We start from the raw sequence: 18628 nt of genomic DNA on the forward strand, positions 1-18628 counted from the left end.
TCTACTGAGTAAGTGAGAAGATGAACAACATCTATATGTAGTTGGACTCACTAAAAAGAATCCACTGGCTTGGCACTGTAGTCAAGTACATAGGTGGTGAGAGGGGTGTTCAGAATACCTACATGGTTGGTCATTGTATTATCACTATTAGTCCTGTGTGCTAACGGGGACAGACCCTGTGAAGTCAAAGAAGAGTTCCTGTTGATTTCACTAGAATTACTGCACTGTTGCAAAATGCCACCTTCTTATACGGTGGGATTTTACAGTGTATGTTTTTCACGACTTTCAAGTTTGAGGAGAGGCTGCAGGTGACCAGACTGCCACCTGAAGGATTTGACTGAAGTCTTACTGCTTTAATAGTGACACAACAGACTAACAAATACAAAATGATCTAGAATCTGGCCATGAATGCAGAACTGCTCTTGCTGGTTATACATGACATCATGCAGCAGCTTGGCAGTTGTGATGCTGGGCAGAATTGCCTCATAAATGCGATCTGCAAATTGCTGGACTGATTGCGGACTAGCGAGGAGTCAAATATCACCATGTGCTAACAGCAAGTGTAGACTGCACATCAGACTCATTAATAGAGAGAACTGAATTTCTCAGGACAACAGACATCATGAAACAACTGGATTTGAGCCTGATGCTGTTACCATTGATCTACCAAGCCAAACAGGGAACGCTGCTGCATCAGAGGGAAAAAATCTCAGGCGTGCAATTACACAGGGCCTTAGTGAAAATCAAAAGCTTCATTGACACAAAATTCAGGACAGTTTGATTAAAAGGTACAGTTCAATTAATTTTCTGCTAGTATCCTTGAACATGTTGCAAAAAGCTTAGTAAAAGCTTAAAAAAAAAAGACAAAAAGACTCGAGACTGCTTCTAACCAGGCAGCTAATCAAGAAAAACAAGCAAAGCTTTGCGTTATGAAAGATAAATGGTGGGCACGAAAGGCAGAGGAGTTTTTCTAAGTTGTGGATCCAGAAAATACAATGTGGCCTTGGAAGCAGCATCTGGCCTTGGAAACAGCATCTGGCCTTAAAGACACTGTGCCATTTCTAAAGTGAAGATGGACTAATAATGATGGCATTGATGGAAAAGAAATCTGAGATGGCGGGCCAAAACTTTTCAGTTGTCCTAAATGCTGAAGTCCTAGATGAAGCTGTACAGCTACTTGGCCAGGAGCAGGACACGGAACCCCCTAATAAAATAGAGATTTTTTCCAGCCGTCTAGTAGATGGCACACAGTGCAGTCAGCTGTACGCAAATTCACTAAAATATAAAACCATGGGATAAGAGTCACAAGTAGCCAAAAGAATTTTGCAGCTTTTTGGCTTTGTAGAGAACTATTCCTTGAGATGTTAGAGGATTGAAAAGCTGTCCACTTTTACGAGGGAAGGGAGATGATATGTCTTCTGAAAATCGTTCTAATTCTCTCAAGTCCTGGAAAATGCTTTACAGGAAAAATGGGCAATTTTTGCTATAGATTCTTTCAGTCAGTCTGGTTAAAGGAAGATGTCATCCTGTTTTGATAGAGAGGTCAGTAAGTTAGTCATCCTTAAACCCTGTAACTTTTTTTTTTAACACTCAACATTTTTGAAAATACATGTATGAAATGGTACATAGTTTTAATGTCTGAAGAATGTTCTCACTTGTTCCTGTATTTACATTTAGAAAGTGTTTCACTGATCTCAGCAAAAGGTGATTTTTAGTAGGAATTTAATACAGTAAATGGTTCAAGTTAATTCAAAGCATGTGGTATTTCAGATCCCAGCAGGAGTCCTCTGTATAGAGGCTGCTGTCAAATTCCAGTAGACTAAAAGAATAAAGGAAAAAGTACCAAAAGAACGAGGGACCATGGTAGAAGATTTTAGGCTAAAACTGGTATTTTAAATGCTTGTTTGTTCATTTTTATAGAGTACTTTGTCAAGTTGTATGGTTTTATATAAAACAGTGAAGTGCTCTACAGCAGCTTTGCTGTTTAAAATTGAACTGAGGGCATGGCATTATCTGGAAAAGCAAAGAACAGGATGTAGAATGAGAGAAGGTTGTGGGCTTTGGAAAGAAGAGTGAAAGTGATTCTTCAGATTTTAGGGGTAAAATTATCACACACTTCTGAAGAATTTGTGGGAGTTGGAAAAATTTCTAACAGTAGACCTTTTAATTTCTTCAGTAATTAAAAGACAGCAAGATAGAAAACACTCGGGAAGATAGAGCTGTCAGGCAAGATCCATATATTGCAGGCTTAGCTATTATGTTCAAAAGTGTCATGCTGATATCTTAATTCCATTACCTCTGGTGTATTTTAATTGCTGAGACTAGCAACAAAAAAAGAAGGAAGGTGTTTTTGTTTTGGTTTTTTTTTCCCCACCTCCTTGTGAAATGGTTAGGGAAAGAGAACAGTTAGCCTTCAGGATTTGTCTTTGCATCCAACACCACCTTTTAACCTGCTAAACACACGATGATTGCAAATATTGATCAGGAAGCTACAAGTTTTACATGTCCTGCTCTGGAAGTTACAATTTCATAAACATTTAGTTCCTCTGAAGTAATAGGAAAATATTGTTAAAAGCAGTTTCAAAATAAACCCCTGCCTCACACAGCCTGCTTTTGTTGACGTGACAATAATGCGTATTTTACAGGCAGGGTTGTGAAAAATCCACTTGTACACGTTAAGGCTTTCTGGAAAGGATTCAAATGGTAATAACAATTGTTTTCTCACGTATTTTTTTAGTTGCTTAATGTGTACACTATTCTGTCTTTAAATTTCAGTTTGACCTCAGGATTTGCACAGCGTACGGTGCGATGCCTGCAGCTTGCGACATGGGAAGCAGGTTGTTTTGTGATCGGCTTGGAGCGGTGGCCTCCTGCTGCAGTCCACGAGGTTGCATTCAGTTACCTGTGATGAAGAGCTGACACGTTGTTGTCTTTTTTTTTTTTTTTTCCTGCATCTGTGTACCAAAACAAAATGCAAAATTGTGCAATAGCCAACCAGAAAAGGGGAGAAAGCAGAAATAAAATTTTAGATTTAGTGATCAAAATGGCTTAGCTAAGTGTTGAGATCATTTTATGCTTAAAAAGAGGAAATTGGCTGGTGAGCTGTTAATTTGGAACAAACATTGTGATAGATTGATCTAATGCTAGAATACATATAGAAGTATGTAGCGATGTGACCATACATATGCTCTAAACTGAAATCTAAATATTGTTCATTTGTTTTGAAGCACGATTGTCCTAGAAAGCACAATACTTTTATTTTTTTGACTGAAATGGAGAAGCCTGCTGTTGAAGTGCATGTGGATATTCTTGGTAGTATGGTTGTAGCATGACTGTTAGCACTGAAATAGCTGTTTGCCGTCATTTAAATCTGTGGTTTTCCTGAGTCTTGGCTTCCTCCAGGAGCTTGCGGGTGGGTTCCTTCAGTGCTGCGACCCTGACTGTGTGACAGATGGTGCAAGGAACTTACTGTTGTCCTGTCGCTGCTGAAGGGACTAGTTCCTCTGACCTTGGAACAAGAGTTTTGCAATCCTACCTGGAATTGCGGAAGTCAAAGGTGGAAGTTAAATGCTTTTGGTGTTACCTGGGCTGGCATTCATTGTGACATTAATAAATCAATTCACTGAAACAAATTTCAGCGATGGGAATGATCAAAAATCGCAAAATTCAGAGACATGAATCAGTAGCTCTTACTACTACTGGTTAGGTTTTATATTTTGTCTCTATAGAAGACTGCATGTATCTTACTTCATAACAGCTCCGTACTCATGCGGACACTTACCTCTATACCTAACTTTAAGCCCATAAATTGTTTACAGTACAACTACCCCAGTGTTCGAAAGCCTTAATGTGTGTATTTAATATTTGGAAGATTAGTGTTTGCATTTCAAAGTTAGCACCATCACTTAGAGTTTCTTGACTCTGCTTATATCCTGATCATCAGTGCTGCAGTAGTAATTGCTTCAATGCCTGATGCAGCAGGTGGGTGTTGCAACGTGCAGTACATGTGCAGTCAGGGCTGCAAGGAAAACAAAATATGAAGGGAGGAGGGGGAAGGAACCTTACAGCAAGTGTCTCCATAGATGTGTGGTTGTAAAACTTACTAGATCTGGGGAAAAAAAAAAACAAACCCCCAAAATGCTGACAGCATTTGTAAATTTACAAATTTACTTGTAAATTTCTAGTTTTGCTCTAACTGTAGCAAGTCTTATAAGAAAGAAAAAAAAAATCACATCAAAAAGCTTTTAAGTAAAATGTTAAGTATTTAAGTTGAAAACCCACCAATAAACAAGATTTATCAGGGTACTAAGGAAGCAACTATAAAATAAAGGAAAAATAAATGTTATTTCTTTGTGCTTGGATATCGTACAAATCATCAGATAGGTACTTTCAGATTGTTCCCAAGATTTTACCAGCATAAAAAATGAATACAAGGCTTTTCTGCATGAAGTGTGTGGTTAGTGGAGGATTTTATGCTGTTGGAGCAGTAGCATTTGGGGCCTGCTTTTGCAGTCCTTGTTGCTACAAATGAGGCTGTTAGAATTCGTAACAGCTGGGGGAATGCGTAAAGATCCTATGACCAGACTTTGATACAGTGCTGTTGTACTTCAACCAGAGATACTTTTGAACACATAGAGGAATATAACATCAAATATTTATTCTTTTTTAATGCATCCATCACTAGGTGATTTAAACATACTAGTGTAGTAACTTCTATGTAAGTTCTTTAAATAAATTTAAATATTGTTTATTCTGAACTCACTTCAAGTTATATTCTAGTCCTTGCTCTGGGTGTTGTTTGCACATTTTGAAGTAAGCAGTTGCTAGGAGAAAAAGTATATATGTAATCTAGAGCACATCCTTCCAGATAAATACTTTAAACAGAAGCAGATGTATAGTATCTGGCAAATATCACTATCAAAAAGGCTTTTATAGAGTGATGGATGCATGGTTGATTTGGAAGGCATTTTGACAGCTACAGTCTTCAATAGGGATGCTTGAATTTCACCTGCAAACCACACTAATCGCAGAAATATCTTGAATTCTGGAGCAGAAAGGCAGATAGGGTTTGCCTTTTAATTTGCTCAGTCCTATGGGCCTGGCACATTATTGCTGTGCGATTTACAGTTTTCTCGATCTGCTTCAATGAATATATTTCTCAATTTAGTTAAAGAAGTACCATGCAGTAGTGTGGTTAATAGTTGTTCATGAAGTTAATACTCCACATAACAGCTTCTTACAGTGAAAGAAATCCTATTTTGATTCAACTCACTTTTGATATTCAGTCATGCCTTTCTGGGATCTCCCTGTGCAATCAGTTTAGAGTTTGTTATTGCTGTCTGACCTTTAGGTACCTTCATTTTTAACTTCCTTTTCATTTTCCTCTGTTTCCAGGAAATTGAAGACCACGTGGCATTTGTAATAACTGTTCCAACGGCCCTAGCAATTTTTTTCGCTATATTTATCCTTGTCTGCGTAGAACCTGTATTTAAGAAGCTGCTTCGTGTATTTTCTCTGGTGGTCTGGGTATGTCTTGTTGCCATGGGATATCTCTTCATGTGTTTTGGAGGAATCATCTGTCCCTGGGACCAGGTAAGACTGTCACTAATTTTACTTCCACTGGGTACATTTCCAAGAACCGTTCTACGCAAAAGCATTCACATTCATTTTTGTGGGACATCTCATAGAATCTTTTTGTGACTAAGTGTTTGCGTGCTGAGACTCCATGCATCTATTTTATAAATACCAAAGTGATGTGCATACTTAGGATATGGAAACATTTGAAGGATTTTGCTTTTATATTTTTAAGGTGCTTTGCATAATGAACATTTGATTCCAGTCACCAACTTATTTGTAGAGTGAATATTTGATTCTAGTGACCAATTAGCATGGCAGAAATGCTAGTTTTGTTCAAGACCACTGATTTAAGCTTCTTCAGCTTAAAATGTTTGAGCTCTGAGTGCAGGCTTTCTGTGGTCTTCAAGATGCTCTCTAGTAACGCATGAGAAAAAAGACGGTGAGTTCCCGTATATTTCTAGGGAAATGAATGAGTGGGGAAGCAGGGAAGTACCCTTCACATTTTTTAAATTGCATCTTAATAGCAGCACTTTTAAAATATCAATAAATGATGTGCAATAGCCAACGCTGTGCCTGATCGATTCTTCCATGTTCTGCTGTATCCTTTTCCTTTTCCCAAGCCTCTCTACGTGGGGATACTCCTGATACAATAATTGTAAAATCCTTCAAAGGATGAAAAAAGCTTTTAAATACATAAATATGTCTTTTGTAAATTTCATGCTGATTCCATGAGTTTGGTATAACCTTTAAACGGTAGTACTGTATCCAGGGTGCCTTCAAGATAGATCTTCAAGATAGACTTGAAACAAATTCTCTGACTTGTTATTCAGATCTTGCAGTGACTTATGCAAATACTGAACTTTAAGTATGCAAGTAGTTCCTTTAAAATCTTTAATTCAAATGATTTAAATTACTGGTATATGTTGGTAATATTAGTTTTGGAGCCCTTACCTTTGTGGGTGACTTTTATTTTCGTTTTCTTGGAAGGTTCAGGGATTAATTGTCTTATGAAACTGCCTTCCTGGTGTGGGGGTTTTTTTGGATTTTTTTTTTTTTCTTAAGTATTTGAAACGACCAAACCAGGCCACTCTTGCATGTAATAAAAGGCAAATCAGAATGTGTAATATTTTTCTCTAGATACGGATTTCACCATGGGAGTCCCTGTATCTTTGTGATATCAAGTCTAGATAATTGACTTGGCCTTGCTTTTTTGATTTATTTATTTTCATTGCCAGTTGTGGGATGGCACGCTAGAATATTTCAGGCTTTCAAGCCTAGACGAAAATATTTAATTAGCCGATTATTTGTCCACTGCAAGTTCTACTGAGTTTAATTGTGTCCTTTGAAAGATAACGATAATGATTTTCAGAAGCATGTGGCACAGAAGAGATCTACGAGGGATGCTGGCGCCTCGGTCTGGGGGTTCTATTTAGCATGTGAAGATGGTTTGTCCTGCCCTGCTTTCCCCTCAGGAAAGATGTAGCGGTTCCCGCAGTGTCGGAGGGACGTGGCGGGCTGTGCGAGGCAGGAGGGGCTGTGGAGCTCTGGGGAAGGGCACAGTATTCCCTTGCCAGGACACAAGTCCTCTGACGTTTCAGTCCGTTCCTCGCTTCGCCTGCAAGTCTTGCTTGGAGAAGAGGACATCTGGGAAGGAGCTGCCTTGATGTCTCCGCCAGCACAGGCGGCTGCCGTGCCCAGTGCTGCGCCGGATCCGGCCCAGAGCAGGCAGGGCTTTTCCAGAAAGCCTGGAGCTGGCCGCGGATACGTGGCTTGACCCCACCATGCTGGTGTCTTCGGCGTCTGGTGGGAGAGGGCTGGGCTGGCCCCTGGCCGCTGCGAGGAGTTGGAGGTCGGGTGGCTCCCTGCAGTGGGACCCTTCGCTTCCCCAAAACCATTCCCTCCTCCTCCGGCTCCCCCCTTGAATAGCAGCGCTGTTTTGTCGATCACTTTTGTAGGTATACTTTAGCCTAGTGTCAGTTAAGAGTAAACTACAGAACTACGGGAATCTTTCTGGGAATTTGACACCTTAAACAATAGACTAATTGCAGGTTTGATGTCTTTGAATGCTTGTAAAATAGCCGTGAGAGGTTAAAATACTGCCAGGTATTCCTCCGATGCTCGTGTTTTGATTGCTGTGCATCAGGAATACGTAGGTCAATAATCGATGTTCTCTCCTCTAATTATACATGAAAGCAAATCTGAACAATCTTTCCTCGGTGATCACTGACAGTTTCTTTGTTGAAGTTTTATGTTTGGTGAATTTTAAAGCCATTTTGCTTGGCTTATTGGGGTGTTTTTGTTGTTCCTTTATGCTTTTTATGAAAGAAGAGAAACATGATGTAAAATTTAAATTAGTTCTGTTTCAAATACGTCTTTGTCAACAGATCAAATTAGAAAATTATGAAAATTTTAAAAAGAGCCAGTTCATGCACACTTACTTACTAAACAAGTGCTTTATTTTATTTTTCTTCAAATTACAGCCTAACTTCTGTTCTGGTCCAACAGAGTTTAAAAATAACTCTTTTTCATCATCTTTCGTGTATCCTGAATCCTAAGCTTGTTAAGAAGATGTGTGTGTGTGTGTGAGAAACCTGTGGGCTGATGTGAAATAAGTGCAAATCGTAATTGGTTTCAGCTATCTTTTTGCCGTCCCTGCAGACTGCTTTTATCTGTCTGCATGTCCTTGCCTCTCGTTGGACTGCAGCTCCAGCTTTGGAGGGAAGCTATCATCAGGCAGGCGTCTGGCCGCTGTTTGAGGGGGAAGGCAGGGCAGCTGTAGTCGCTTACTCCGTCCCTTGGGCCGGTCTGCAAGGCTCCGTAATTGCCTGCTGAGCCTGATCCGAAGGCATTAATTGTCACTCGGCTGTGCAGGCATAGTCACAAACCCACCTACGAGAGGAGCCGGGCTATTTGCGCTGTCGAGCGTACCGACTACCTTACCTCTTAAGTTAGCCCCAGCTCCCTTACTCCTCGGTGCGGACGACGAGGAGCAGCAAGAGCGCTGAGAGGGAGATGGAGGGTGCCTTGGTGAGGCAGTGGGTGTCTCGACACGAAACAACCGAGGAGAGTGACGGCAGATGTCTTTTGGTACCTGACAGACCTCCTGAAAGAAGCGTGGTGGCCCTCTCTGGTCGGTGCCAGCCCAGGTTTCTGTTGGCGCCAGCCGTGGCGGAGGAGCCCCCGGTTTCCCTGGGGCGCGGTGGTGGGACCTGCGCTGGCCGGGCTCCAGCCTGGGAGGGAGCCTGGGCTCTCTGGGAGGAGTTGAGGGACAGCGGGCCGGCACCGGCAGGGAAGACGGAGAGCAGAGGGGGTCGCGCGGAGGCTGGGAGAGAGCCGTGGCGGGCTGGCAGTTCTTCCCAAACCTAAGGTGTGAGCAGTAATGCGTGGAGGTGGTGTCAGTGAGGACAGGCCCAAGGACGATGCGTGGAGGTGGGTGGACGGTGTGTTTGGTGGAGGGCCGGTGATGCGAGGCAGGCAGGCTGAGAAAGCAGGGCGGGTGGAAGAAGGCGATGCGTTGGTTTTGTCATGTTAGGACTTTTCCCTGCTGTAGGAAGGAGCACCTTTCCTTACGAAACGTAAATCCAGTACCTCTCTCTAGAGCTACCTGCCAGGGAATGAATTTAAATTGGTTGCCTCTTGTTTCACTGACAGTGTAGTTATTGTACAACAGTCGCCTTTCCATGTCATCCTCTGACATGTCTAATATTTCCTCAGCCTTTTATACAGGGTGTGTGTAAATATGTCATAGCACATTGATATCGGTGGGTAAAAAGAGCTCTTAAAGCATACAGTGGATGATATAAAAAAAAGAGTAATTATACAGCATTATACTAGTCTAATGAATTCTATCATTGCTGGATTTTGGTATTCAATTCTACTTAATTATAAATACGTTTGCACAGCCCAGGCACCAGATGTGTTCCTCCTTGTCTATATTCAGTTACAGCACAGAAATTACTTCAAGCAGGATTTGATGCTTCTGGTTTCTGAAAAAGAATTATCCACAGAGTGATGTGTTTAGAATATATGTTTGGCTATTTTAGCCTAAATGCTACTTTTTGAGCTGAATCTAAAGCACTTTTTTGTTTAATGTGTTGGTATGGAATTGTTCAATTCAGGCCTTGGAGCAGCCCTGGTTTACGAAGTGCGAGCAAAATTTTCTGTATTAGTATTTATATTTCTCATTTTTTTGATACTCTCTTGGCACCTGAGGATGTCGGTCTATCGTGTGCTGAGGGGTGAGGGCCCACACAGCGTTTCTGCAGTTGTGGCAGTTAGCTCCTCTATTAGGCAATGGGGCGAGCTGATGGGTCCGCAGAAATGGAAGTATTTTCTTGGTACAGAATTACATCGGGTTCAATTTCTGCCCCTTGCTTGGGACCTGCCTTATCTAAAGTCAGCCCTGCCATACGTGATTAATAATGTGTTGTGTGGTCAAGCAGCACAAAAAAAGGAATTGGACGCTTGTGAAGGAGAACAGGGCAGGTGTCAGTGAAGTCCCTGCAGCGTGGGAAAGCGAGGATGAGTTGCTGTCAGCTGCACCGCCAGCTCAGGATCTGGAGCACGGGGGAGACTTGACATTTTTTCAAGTTCAAGATTCATCAGACTATCAGGAGTGAGTATCCTGAGCAAGGAGCTAAATCTTGTAGGAGCATGGTTCGGTACCTTGTAGGCGAATAGTCACCTGAAAAAGCATAAGGAGAACCAGGAGGCTTGTATGAAAGGGGAAGATGCTGCCCAGCAGATGACACTGTGCTTTAGGTGTAGGTGTGATAGAAAAGGAAGAAACCCACAGTCTGCAAGTATAAGCCATATTTGCAGTTATATTCGAGGAAGGAGAGGAACAGATGATTTTTACCTTCATATTCATTTTTTTATAGACATACGAAGTCACAGGCTTAATAGCAAGACATTTAAATGTGTTTATCAAGTCTGGTATGGCTATATCTGTATAGAAGACAGGAAAAATCTGAGCTATTAGAGACCTGCCAGTCATTAAAATTGGTAATATAGTAGATTAATATAGTAAAATAGTGTGTGTAGCCCTGAAACACCCTCTTAGCATAACTAATGTGCCATTGTTAACCTTTGGTATGTCATGGCAATGCATTGTGATAGCTGTTTGTGGAAAGAGAACTGATTTCTTTTTTAAATAGGGAAAGCAGTTTCCTTAAAAAAAAAAAAAAAAAAAAAAAAAAATCTGTTTTAGTGCCAAATGGAAGACTAGAAACACTGCTAGAGGAGATGAACATTATTAAAGTAACTGTACATATAGGCGAGGGGAGATGGCAGCTGGTATGACTTGAGAGAGCATCAGGTGGGAGAAAGATGGCTGGCTGAATTTCTCAGGGAGCTCTCTGGGGAATGTTTGCCTTTATTAGTGCTTTTTACTAGTGGTGGGGTGACAGAATGTCACCGCTATAATGAAATTTGTTGATGACCCAGTTAAAAGATTCCTAATACAGCAAAAGATCAGAATGTTATGGGGAAGAAAAGCACAACCTTGAGGACTGCAGTAATAGCAACTAGATGAAATTTAATAACAGGAAATGTGAGGTGCCTGCATTTGGGAGCTAACAGAAGTTTCAGCTATAGGCTGAGAGTTCATCAGTAGAAAATGAGCAGGGACGAGCAGAATGAAGAGGAGAAGCATTAGTTGGTCACTGGGTCATTAGGCTATGCATCCAGAAAAGACTCAGTTATGATGGCAAAGTATCCAGCTAAGGATGAGACCTCACCTGGATGACTATGTATGTTTCTGGTCACCTGCATTCAAACAGTTAAACTGGAACTGGAACAAATGCAGAGAGTGCCAAGCAAGATCACCAGCAGAACAGGGAGTTTTGTGAGAGGAGATGAGAAGAGCTTGACTTGGGTATAGATCAGGAGAAGAGAAGAACGCTGAGAGTGGTGTGACTGCCATCTACAGATAATCCGTGGTTGCAAACATCAGATTTGAGGAGAGGCTACAGAAGATAAAGGATTATTGGCACATACACACACTAAAAAAATAAATAAATCAGCCAGCCATTTATAAAATTTAAACTGGAAATTGGAATAAATCCCTTAGCCATTAGGGCACTGGGTTTGTGGAGTGGCTAATATCCTCAGGATAATAAGGATTAAAATAATGAGTTGATTTTACAGTGGAATGCTGTCCTTAGCTGAGAGTCATTCAGTGTCTTCAATAGCAGAGACATGGACTTCAGTGGTCCAGGAGCATCTTTTTAGTTCTTTATTCCTATGCACTACTTACATCTGGGGACTACTGAACTAATTTAAATGACAATTTACTTTGACCTGTGCCTGAAGTTCATTTAAAAACTGAAGAGATGGATTTTCTGACTTATAAAAAAGTTCACAGTTTTTCACTATTTAAATGTCTTATCCTCCCAGCGTTCTTCTGGAGCAGTAGTCTCAAAAATTATAACATCAGGTGATAATAATCTTCCTATATTTCTGATCTCTTCAGGCATTCGTTATAAGGCTTAGGAGAGAGGTTTAATGTAATATAGAGTAGAAGAGACTGGATGTGTCCTGCACCTTTATCAGAACAACCTTATGAAACCCTTGTTTCCCTGCTAGTTTATTTTTCTTTACTCCATTTCCTGTAGTGATTTTTCCATCTCGGAGTGTACAGTTAAGTACAAAGGCTGAGCTGATAGTAGATTTCATCAAGATTATTGCATAGTTTGTGTGCAGTGTGATATTTGCTGTGCAAGTCATGTGAATGAATTTTGCTAAGGGAAGCGTTAAGGTAACTCCATCGAAGTACAATAAAAATGTGAGTCTCAGATAAACATGCAAAACTGCGTGTGGCAAGATTTTTCTCTCTAAAGGGAAATAAGACTTATCAATAAGAATATTAATGTTTCTGAGAGTACTGAAACTAAGCAATGCTAATTTCAAATATCATCATGTTGTTCAGATGTTGCTGAAGTCAAGGGACCAGATGAAAAATGGAAATTTATAATTTAAGCCATTCATAAGGCTCCTTATGTGCTTAATAATTGATTTGACATTAGGAAAGAAACATTTAATAATTTCATAGTACATATTTGTTAACAATTACTTGTATGATGGAGCTACCAGAGAACCATTAAAGAAGCTATCCAGAGTTTCTTGTTAGCAAGTATAATTTAGGGTAGCCATGCAAGACTTTACCTTTTGTTGGAATTGTTTTCCACCCAGAAATGTGACAGTCTACCCAACTTCCAGGAGGGAAGGTTTTGGTATGACACTGCACGAGTCTCTTGGTTTGAGCTTTTTGACGTTGCTTGCCTGCCTGCCATGGGAAAGCTTGTACCTTTACATGGCCATTGGATCTCATATTGTATGGTTTTATTTTTGTGAATTAGGTGATGAAGGGGTGTAACATCATACATTGTGTGACCTTTGGTCATTTTTCACCATTTGTCTCAAATCTGTTTCTGTTTACAGGTTTCTAGTGCTGTAATAATTCAGCTAGTGAGCTGTTACACAAAGAAAAAAGAAAACAGATGGTGAAAGTGTTCTCTTACAAGCTGTGTAAGAAAACCTCAGTTTACTTTTTTGAGGGTGATCCCTGTTTCTGTAGCTTTTCTGAAGTTTTAGGCACATTGTTATGTGTGTGCAATATATGGGCTTTTTGGTTGTGTGCAATTCTCTTGGCTTTTTGGTTGCTCTGAATGAAACCTCCAGTATTTCAGTTTGTTGGTTTGGGGGGGGGGGTATGGGGGGGGGGGGTTAAACATAACCCTTCCCCAAATCCTCCAGATCAGCAAAGCTGAGCCTGGGCTTTCGCTTACACTCCTTCACATTGGCTGTTCTCACCCTGCAAGTTCAGCTGAACTGGGGCAACTGTGCCCCTTCCTAGTGTGAGGATGAGCAGTAACAACTACTGTGCTTGGATGAAGACAGCCCGATCAATGCTTCTTCTCAGCACTCAAGCACTTTTTATTTTTGCAGAAGCAGCAAAGCTTTTAAAAGACAAATACAGTCCTAACTGGTATTTAAGTTCCTGTGATAGTGACGCAGGAGGCTTAGTTTTTCCACAGTGATGAAGCTGGGAGATGTGTCCTTCTCCCTGATTTGGATCTCCCAAGTAGTTACTGGTTCCTTTTTGAAAGATTGCTCCTTTTGAAACCTGCCAAAGTCCTCTTGCGTTTCCTGTTCTCAGCTCTTCTCCTATCAACGTGCAAATCAGTCTCATACATTACCTAAAGAGGCAGCAAAATCATGAAAGATAAATACTTCTGGGATTGTCCCTCAGCAACACTGAAATGTTTTCTGAGAATTGACCCTTGGTCCATTATTTTTCTCCTTCCTGTTTTTCTAGACAGCCTATTGCTGAATTAAGCCCATATAAACATAAAAGCTGTGTCCCAATAAACAAGAAACATATAGTGCTTTGTATACAAAAAATTTTGTCACATAGTAAAATAAAACAAAACAAAGTCACTAAATGAACACAAATAATCTGTGAAAGCGCATCTGTTTTCTAGTTCTTAATAAATTTACAATTTATAATGTATAATTGTTTATGTAACTTACATTTTAAGTTCAGATTTTTAAGAATAATGTATAAACACATTTGAAATCATACAGTAACACAATTCTATGACATAATTATATTTGTGCATTTAAGATGCCTATAAAAATTTATTCATAAAGATTTTACAAATTATATTTTTTCATATGCATATATAAAACTCAGACATACATCTTCTACAACTCATATTGAGTGAGCCTGACTACATCAAATGTATTTCTATTTCTATCTCTTACTTTTGTAAAACTCTATCAACTTAGCACCTTGCTTGTCAACAAATTTATAACCAGCAGACCATATTGCTTTCTTACAAATATTAGTCAATTTAAGGTAAGCAATGTTGCTGAATACCTGCATAGCACTGTAGGTTTGTATACAGGCAAGTGAAACTGAAAGGTATTTCGCAGCCAGCATACTGCAAACTGCAAGCGCATGGGGGGAAATTGCATTATCTGCTTCCTAGACTAAAAGAGAAGCGATCCTGTGACAATCCAGATACTAGGATTCATTTATTCAGCGCCACAATTGCGCCTAAAACTTCAGAAAAGCTACAGAAACAGGGAACATCCTCAAGAAAGTAAACTGAGGTTGTCTTATGCAGCTTGTAGGAAACATTTTCACCATCTGTTTTCTTTTTTCTTTGTGTAACAGCTCACTAGCTGAATTATTACAGCACTAGAAACCTGCAAACAGAAGGCTTGTGACAGTGGGAGAAAAATCTTTTTAGTCTATCAGGGAAAAAACCCACCCTCTGTCCTTCCACATATATGCATTCACAAGGCTTAAAAAAAAAATAAAAAAATCATGTTTTCATGCAACGCAGCATGCTCTGTTGTGCCACTTAGGAAAAAGGTACATTTCTGTTACTACTACAAAGCTTCAATATTGATTTTATAGCTTAAAATAAACTTGCTGTGAAATAACACATTTACCAGTAGTGTGAATTTTGTGTAATACCTTAAGTTCTTGGATTATATTGTTCTGGCAGATTTAGTTTGAACAGTTTAGAACTTGACTACATATTAATCATGTTGGATTCTAGATTGCATTTTTCTTATTTGCTTCTTGTATGTACCATTTTAGCTAAGTTATATACGTATATAAATTCTCTATCTTGCTTTTCAGGGCATTATCTTTGCTTAAATTGGCAAACCTGAGTGTCGTCTTAGATGTTCTGATTTCTGTAACACTTGAATTTGCAAATATCTTTGTTTTGCAAGAATCGTATTCAAGGTGGCAGGGGGAGTGATGACTTAGTAACTACAGTCTCCCTGTCTCATGTCTTCATGTGTCATTGTAACATAATCCACATTTTGTACTCTGCACAGTCTCTTTCCACATTGGTGCTTTCCAGATTTCTTCCCTGTTGTAATATCCAAATTTGAGGTGCTTTCTGTAATATCAGTTTGTACACTTGTAGTATGAATGCCCTTTGCCTATTTTCTGTTTGTTTTGGTTATTTCACAATTCCTTTGTATTGCCTTTTCAGCTCTTCCTTTCATACATTTCCTCCTAAGTTTGCATCACCTTCTCATGTGTACCATTACAGTTGTCTCCTCTCTCACTTATTAATGAGGAAAGCCTTTCTTTGATTTAATACATTGTTATTTTCCATCACCCTGTATTTTTCTGTTTTGCAGCCAGCTGTAGTCTTCATTACAATATTTTTTGCCTCATTCAATACAGATGAGTTTACATAAGTAACAATTTCTAGGTGTCATTAGTGACAGTGTTGCAAGTTCAAAGATCTGAGGGCTCAATTAGAGTTCTGTCATATTTCCCCGACCACCCTTGCAGTTCTGCCCCCCCCCCCCCCCCCAAAAAAAAGAAAAGAAAAAAAGCTGTGTGGCAAGATTTTTTTTTCTCTTGGTAATATAAGCAAGCAAAAGATTATGGCTTTATCTTCCAGGTTCTGTAATTTTTTGTTTTGTTATTTTGGGATAGAATTGATCCTAACTAAATAGGATTGTACTTCTTCTGTGACAGTACTGTATATGTTTTTCTTTATTGTACTGTTAGTCTTGATCATCACATTTTTTCCCAAATAATTTACTGTGATAAAGGAAATGGATTAAACAGTCTCTCATATAAAGAAGGTGAACATCTAAATAAATCATGTTAAACATACGTGTGCCTGAAAACATCTACTTTCCATAAAGACCTAAAAAAAAAATTCTTATCACAATTAAATGAGGTAGAGATTTGAGTCTTTTTTTTCTCATGTCACGTCCTGATTACCCAATATGACTGCCTTTTATCTGATGACAGTTCCTCTCAGTGTGTACATATTACTTAGACACATCTATGAACAAGTATAATATGGTGTTTTAAATGACTTTCACATAGTAGAGATTATAGTCTTACTTAGATACACATGGATGCTTTTTGTTTTCTTCTTGCAATAACCTGAATTTACTCAGCATTTAAAAACTTACTTAAGAATATCAGATACAATTTTGGGTCTTTGTCAGGTCCAGTGTAGATAAACTGCCAGGTCTGCTGGATGACCCAGGCTATTGACAAGGGAAGGAAAGTACATTGTCTGCATGATGTTAATTTGTATATTAAATTCCATTAAAAGGTCAGGTTGGTGTACAAGAAAAATTGAGAAAGATCATGTTTCTTTGGTCAGATGAAGACTGGGAAGTGAAATCCTGATAACTGTGCTGGTTTTGGCTTGGATAGAGTTAAATTTCTTCATAGTAGCTGGTGTGGGGCTGTGTTTTGGATTTGTGCTGGAAACAGTGTTGATGATAGTTCAGAGATGTTTTTGTTATTGCTGAGCAGTGCTCGCCCAGAGCCCAGGGCTGTTCTGCTTCTCCCCCCACCCCACCAGCGAGGAGGCTGGGGGGCACAAGGAGTCGGGGGGGACACAGCCAGGACAGCTGACCCCGACTGACCCCAGCTGACCCCTGATATTCCAGACCGTAGGACGTCATGCTCAGCAGGTAAAGCTGGGGAAGGAGAAGGAAGGGGGGGACGTTGGGAGTGATGGCGTTTGTCTCCCAAGTCACCGTTCCTTAGCGTGCTGGAGCCCGGCTTTCCTGGAGGTGGCTGAACACCTGCCTGCCGGTGGGGAGTGGGGAATGGATTCCTGGGTTTGCTTTGCTTGCGTGCGCCGCTTTTGATTTCCCTGTTAAACTGTCTTTATCTCAACCCACGAGTTTTCTCGCTTTTACCCTTCCCATTCTCTCCCCCATCCCTCTGGGGAGGAGCGAGCGAGTGGCTGCGTGGGGCTGAGCTGCCGGCTGGTCCAAAGGTAGCGGGTTATCTCAATCAATCGTTCACCGTCAGTTAGATTGATCTCCTCATTCGCTCTTCCCCCCCCTTCCCACTACTGCACTTGATTAGCCTTTGAGCCCCATGTTGGGTGCCACAGAGGACTGTTGTGGTTTAAGCCCTGCCGGCAACTAAGCACCATGGGGCTGCTCGTTCACTCCCCCTGCCCTGGTGGGACGGGGAGGAGAATCGTGGGGGGTGGGGTGGGTGTAAAACTTGTGGATTGAGATAAGGATAATTTAATAATTGGAGTAAAATAAAATATAATAATAGTAACAGTGCCCCGAATGCAGAAAAAAAGTCATATTTATTTCTATACTACCACATGATTTGCACTAGATGAGCATAAGAGTTTCGTGCTCATTGGTGATGTAGGCAGATGGTTACAGGATATATTTCTCCAGAGGGGATAGCAAAAGAATCTGTACTTTAATATCTCTTAATTCCTTTTCTTCTCATCTCTCTTTGTTTACTTTTAATCACATTTCAGAAAGTACTACTTTTCTCAAGCCATGTGAACACTCTGCAAATGGCATTTTACAGTATTGCAGGGACATATAGCAGCCACTGAAGTCCACTATAAATGGAAAATCTTTCTGGATCCATAGAATTTACATAATTTTTGTGACTTATTACTTAGCTAGCAGTAGCAATCACAGATAAGTGATTTCACATAATGTAGAAATGCAGAAAAAAACAACTTTGCCTCTCGTGTTGTTGCAGGGTTTGTATTTTCCTTTACTTACCATGCCGAGCAACCACATATCGTAGGGATTTATAAATAAAATGGGCTTTATTTAATAAGATGTCAGGTTTCAGTATTCAGTACATTTGCAATTGCGTTGCAATTCTTACATGAGGATTTTGAGGGGTTTGTTTGCTTTTTTTTTTTTAAACCTGTTTTGTCAAAACAGAGTGAGATTGCCAGGCCAGATGTATCCCACCATTCAGGATGGCTGCAGTCTCAATGAGCGTGGGAGAGGACTGAAGCCAGGACGAAAGCCCACCACCGCTGGGTCTGGCTTCTGCCTCCTACTGTTTCTGTGAGATGAGACCCGTTCCCATGGGCAGACGGCTGCTGTCTGGTGGGTGCAGGCTAAGCATCAGGCTGGTGAATCGCTGGAGCTGCTGCGTAAGCTTGTTAGGGAGGACGGAGGAAGCAAGTTAGACTGGCCACCACCCTTGAGGGTTGTCCCTGGGTCCTGGCTGGGGTTTCAGCACTTGGAAAAAGCTGTCTAGAAG

The 18628-nt window shown here is 40.4% G+C and overlaps 1 protein-coding gene across 2 annotated transcripts in view; it reads left to right on the plus strand.

The window, feature by feature from the left end:
* Nucleotides 1-18628, plus strand: part of ADCY2 (adenylate cyclase 2) — a 194346-nt gene that overhangs the window by 14528 nt on the left and 161190 nt on the right. For both annotated transcript variants that reach the window (XM_069808829.1, XM_069808830.1), the window contains exon 2: nucleotides 5395-5592. In XM_069808829.1, coding sequence (XP_069664930.1) covers nucleotides 5395-5592 — 198 coding nt within the window. The remainder of the gene's footprint in view (nucleotides 1-5394; nucleotides 5593-18628) is intronic.

Source organism: Haliaeetus albicilla, chromosome 21, assembly GCF_947461875.1.
Source record: "Haliaeetus albicilla chromosome 21, bHalAlb1.1, whole genome shotgun sequence".
NCBI lineage: Eukaryota > Metazoa > Chordata > Aves > Accipitriformes > Accipitridae > Haliaeetus > Haliaeetus albicilla.